Source organism: Aphidius gifuensis, linkage group LG5, assembly GCF_014905175.1.
Source record: "Aphidius gifuensis isolate YNYX2018 linkage group LG5, ASM1490517v1, whole genome shotgun sequence".
Taxonomy (NCBI): Eukaryota; Metazoa; Arthropoda; class Insecta; order Hymenoptera; family Braconidae; genus Aphidius; species Aphidius gifuensis.
The window spans coordinates 12811096-12816483 of record NC_057792.1 but is presented as its reverse complement, the minus strand read 5'-3'; the positions used below and the strand labels follow the sequence as shown (position 1 = coordinate 12816483).

Sequence of the window (5388 nt, the reverse complement as noted above, 5' to 3'; positions counted from 1 at the left end):
TTAGTTGTAATGGTAGTAGTGTTTTTATTGACTCATGTGTTTTGAAACCACTACTTTGATGGTGTGATTGTTGTGTTGGTGGATGAGCCATGACTAATTCAATCTGTTTCCTATTGATTTGGTCACGCAATACTGACAATGATGATGATGATGGTTGTAAATTGTTGTGTTGCAAAAGTTCTTTACGGTTTTCAAAATTACTAATAGGCTTCGTAGATGTTGTTGATGGTAGTACTGGTTTTTCCAAAATTAGTTTTTGCACATGGACAGTCTGCATTGCAGATAATGATTCTGGTTGTAATGGTGTTTTTATTGAATCATGTGTGTTAAAATCAGTACTTTCTTGGTGTGATTGTTGTGTTGGCAATTGAGCTATGACCAATTCATTCTGTTTCTTATTAATATTTTTACTTGATAATGATGACGATGATGATAATGTTGGTGGTTGTAAATTGTGGTGTTGCAGGAGCATTTCACTATCAGTTGCACGTGAAACTAATGAATGCTTCACCGGCTCATCTATGTTATGTATTTCCTCACAACTATCTTCATCATTTGGTGCTAGTATTAATTTTTTTATTGAGATCAAACTTACATCTTCGTTATCATTATACTCAGAGTCAACATTAAGGCTTTAATTCAAGATGGCTTTAATGTCTGTGATGATTTTTTTTGTAATTTTCCAAAGTTCAACTTTTTATATTTCTTGATATTGTTTGATGGTGGGTGTGTTTCTATTGAATCATGTGTTTTTAAACCACTACTTTGTTGATGTGATTGTTGTGTTGGTGAGTGAGCCATGACTAATTTAATTTGTTTCTCATTAATATTTTCACCTGATAATGATGATGATGATGGTGGTAGTGGTGGTGGTTGTAAATTGTTGTGTTGCGGGAGCATTTTACTATCGGTTGCACGTGAAACTAATAAATGCTTTACTAGCTCATCTATGTTATGTATTTCCTCACAACTATCTTCATCATTTGGTGCTAGTGTTGATTTTTTTATTGTGATTAAACTTACATCTTCGTTATCATTATACTTAGAGTCAACATTAAGCGATGGCTTTAATGCCTGTGATGATTTTTTTTGTAATTTTCCAAAGTTCAACTTTTTAGATTTCTTGATATTGTTCGATGGTGGGTGTGTTCCTAATGAATTAGATTTTTTTCCATTTGTGTTATTACTATTTGGCAGTGATGATAGATTTTTTGGTGAATTCATGATAATATCTGTATCATTAGATCTACTAGTTGACTGTTTAAAATCAGAATGTGAATCATGAGGTAACAAGTTGTTACCTGGTTAACATGTTCTTTCTGACATTTCAAAGTATGGGCTTGCTGCTACTACACTATATATTACATCATCTAAATTTTTATTTCGACGACGTCGTTTTTCTGGACCTCCAACTGGACCCTCATAGTGATCACGTCTGAATCTTATTGTAGTATTATTATTTTGTTCACAATCAGGATGATCTTCCAGATCATGAATTTCAGCAGTTGCCTCGTAGTCACCTGTATTTATTCACAATAATTTCAATAAGTTTTTTCTTAATTTTTTCAAACTCTAGTTAACTTATTCAATTTTATACTTACAAGGAAGTCCAACTTGAACTTTGTGATAAAGAACTCTTTTGGCTTCATCTGTTGAACATTCATAGAGAAAGATTTGGATTTCTGAGCTAAAAAATCAATTATAACAGGAAAAATGGATAAAAAAGCTTGTTTGAATCAATAAAAAAAAAAACAAATTATGTTAAAAATTATGAAGATAAGACATACCATGTGTTCATCAACAATTTATAACCGCAGCTGATAATAGTTGTTTTATCTAAAGTGGTGAACAATCTTTTAATTTTTTTATTCTTTTTCATTAACTGAATATTTTTGTTGATCGCATCTGTAACAGATATTATATGAGTTATAATTTTAATACTTACAATTTTTTTTGGTTTAAATATTATTAAAAAAAAATTAATTCACCTAATATGTCAACTGTGTTTTTTTTGTGGAGTCGACCCATCATCCGGTTCTCACAAGCTTCTAGCACATCATTCACTTTACTTGTTGAAAAAGGACAAATGAAACTGATCCTTGATGCCCAACTTAATTTTAATTTTTCTTTAAATACAACAGTATTTGGATATTCTTCAATATTTACATATCTTTCAATGGCTGTCATGACTTTCTCAAATGTCATCCCAATGCTTTTTCCATGCTCCAAGGCAAGTGGTATTGCCCATGCACATTTTAGTAATTGTCCAACTTCATGAAGTTCTTCGTCAAATGGCAATTCTAAGTCTATCCAGTATTTGCTTATTTCTTCAATGTAGTAGAACCAAGTACACCGAATTTTTGAAGTTTGAAAAAATTGCTTTAATACTTTAACAATAATGTGATCTAATTCTGTCGTGATCATTTTGACACTTTTCATTTCTGGTGCACAACTTGAAATATAAAACATAATTTTTCTCAATATTTCATGTCTTTTTTTTATACAAAATAAAAATCAATGGAAAACTCTGCAAAATGAAAACAAAATAATAATACTTAATAAAATAAAAATATAATTTAGACTATGAAGAAAAAATATATTTTTTTCAAGATATTTTTTGAAAATAAATAAAAAAATTATTTTTAATTAAAAATTAGTGTTAATAAACATTTCTACGAAATAATTATATTTTTTATTTTTACTTACAATGTTTTCTTCAACTCGATAAATAATTAACAAATTGCCACCAAGATCACTTTCAATTTTTCGCGTGAAAGAGGAATGTAAATGTTGTGCACTTTGTAAATATATATATGAAACTTCATGTTTTCTAAAAAAAAATGTTATATTATCGTTATCATTATCATCTTCGTTTGATTTTACTTTACCAAGAAAAATATTTTTGGATTGTCTCATTTCAGGAACTGATCTTTCAAAGTCAGCCCAATCATTCAGCAAGAATTTTTTATCTATTGATCTCCGAGACTTTCTTGAATCTAAATTTTTCAAATATAATTTAAAAAAAATTGAAGTTCATAAAATGACAGAAAATATTTTATTTTTTTTAAATTACTTACTGTGGTAAATTCTGAACTTTCATGACAACATCAGAACAGCTGTTATTTTCTGCTGTGCTTTGTTCTTTTAATTTTAAATAAAAGTTGAATTTATCAATAAACAATTTTTGATCAGTATGACAGTGTTCGATGTTGTTAATATTTTTTGTTGTTATTGTTATTGCTCTGTCGTCACTTTTTACCAGCTTTGTAGAACATCTACGTGTGCTATAAAATTTAAACCTATATGAACCTGGGGGTGCAACTTCTAGCGGTTTTGTTGGCATAATACGATCACCAGCACATTCTTGATGAACGTTATAGATCTGGCCTTTGTAATGATAAACCCAGGAATTTTCCTTCGTCCCGGGAATCGCCAATAGATCATCCTATTGAATTATTAATTATTAAAAAATTAAAAATAACAATAATAAGTATCGTCATTCGATACAATAAAATTTTTATTGATTTTAAAAGTAAAAAAAAAATTTACTTACCGATTCATTATTTATTTCATATCACTTGTAATAAAATAGAACTTAATATATCCGCCAAAAAAATATTTTTTTCAATCAATATATATATTTCATTAAATTTAATTTATAAATAATTTTATTTTTAATGAAAATTATTTTTAAAAAATATATTTATTTTTTACTAAACCCGAATATATATATATATTTATATTTATTAGTTATTATTTTTATTTCAAGATGCGTTCGACGGCACGGCTGTTCACTCACTGAGTAACTTGTGTGACAAAAGACATAATTTTTGTTTTGATTTTGTTTATGTTTATTTCCCAAAGCTTTCAGTCAATGTATTTCTTGGAATTTTTTTGTTTTTTTTTTTTTTTTCAATTTTCGGTCTCGGGATAATAGAGAAAGAGTGAGAAGAAGAATAGTTGAATCCTTTTTTAGACCCCTGGAGTTGAAGAAAGAGCGAGAAAGAGAATTATTAAATATACTTTATATTTTTCTTTTTTTTTTTCGTGGACAGCGAGCCTATTGCAGTTCGTTTTTTTACCTCACCTACATAGTTATTTTTTTTATTTTCCACCCTTGTATTCTCGATTTTTAAACAAAAGAAACATTCATCGTTTTAAGTACGCGTAGATTTGATTAGTGAGTTATTAATCACGGAATTTTGTTGGATTTTTTAAATTATATATAGAGTCATTATTTATATTTATATTATTACAATATTTATTCAATTAATACAATTATATATTGTCATAATAATTAAGCTTTTTTAACACATCATGGCTGAGGTTATTGAATTAGTAAGTGACCAAAATAGAAAAGGAACGTGAGATAAAATGGTAAAAAAATTCCTAATAATATTGTGTTATTATGGTTTCAATGATTTATACACAAATTAATGTTTTTATCCCGTTTTATGTCATGTTTCCTAAAAACTATAATCTTTTTTTCAAGTTAAATCGTAATAACAATATTTTGTTTTACAATAATTTTAGGATGACGATGAATTGATTAAACTTGACGGAACAAGAAAAAATTCATTTAAATATATTTTTAAAAATTTTACATTTTATCAATCACCGAATAATTATTCAAACGGTGAAACATACAAATGTTCTCACAAAGATACAAGGTGGAAATGTAAGGCTACAATTAAACGGAACAAACAAAACAAATTAATTTTAATAAATCAACATTCACACGTTTGTCATAAAGACGAAATCAAGATAAGGGAGATGGTGAGTGAATTAAAAAAAGCTGCTAAGCTGCCAGGAACCCCACAACTGATTTATGACCGATTAGCATGCCGGTAAGTTAATATCTAGAATTTTATTATATCAAAAATAGGTAAGTATACTTTATCAGATTTAATTTGTCAATAAATAACTTAAATAAACAAAATAATGAACTCAAAAAGCTTAAACAATTAAAAAATATTGATTCAATGAAAAAAAAAATTACTTTGCAATTTTTCCGTTTTTAATTCATTTAAAAGAAAAGCAAATGAGGAATTAAAATTCAAATAAAAAAAAAGATGTGTGTTATTGTACGCACAGGGAAGTGAAACTTCTTTAGTAATTCTAATAAATAGTAATTGAAAGATCTCTCGTTGCATTAATATATTTTTGACTCGTTGTCTTTTTCGCTCTTATTCCGAGTGAACTATTAAGTTCATTCAGTCATTAAAATATATGATAGAAATGTTTAAATTTATTGATTAGTTATAATATTAAGGTTCTATGTAAATGAAATTCTAATTTAAAAACTTAACACAGAATATAATTTTATATAAATATTTATTCATTGAACAACTAGTCAGCCAAACACTTCTATTACTATTTTATGTATAT

The 5388-nt window shown here is 27.4% G+C and overlaps 1 protein-coding gene across 1 annotated transcript; it reads right to left on the bottom strand.

The window, feature by feature from the left end:
• Positions 1 to 630: 630 nt before the first annotated feature.
• On the bottom strand, positions 631 to 2960 carry LOC122857629. Its single transcript, XM_044159891.1, has 5 exons — positions 2707 to 2960; positions 1989 to 2452; positions 1788 to 1905; positions 1602 to 1687; positions 631 to 1520 (listed from the first exon to the last, which is right to left on the bottom strand). Exons 2-5 carry the CDS (start codon positions 2437 to 2439, stop codon positions 1306 to 1308), a joined length of 870 nt encoding a protein of 289 aa, XP_044015826.1. The 5' UTR covers positions 2440 to 2452; positions 2707 to 2960; the 3' UTR covers positions 631 to 1305.
• Between the last annotated feature and the right edge of the window lie 2428 nt (positions 2961 to 5388).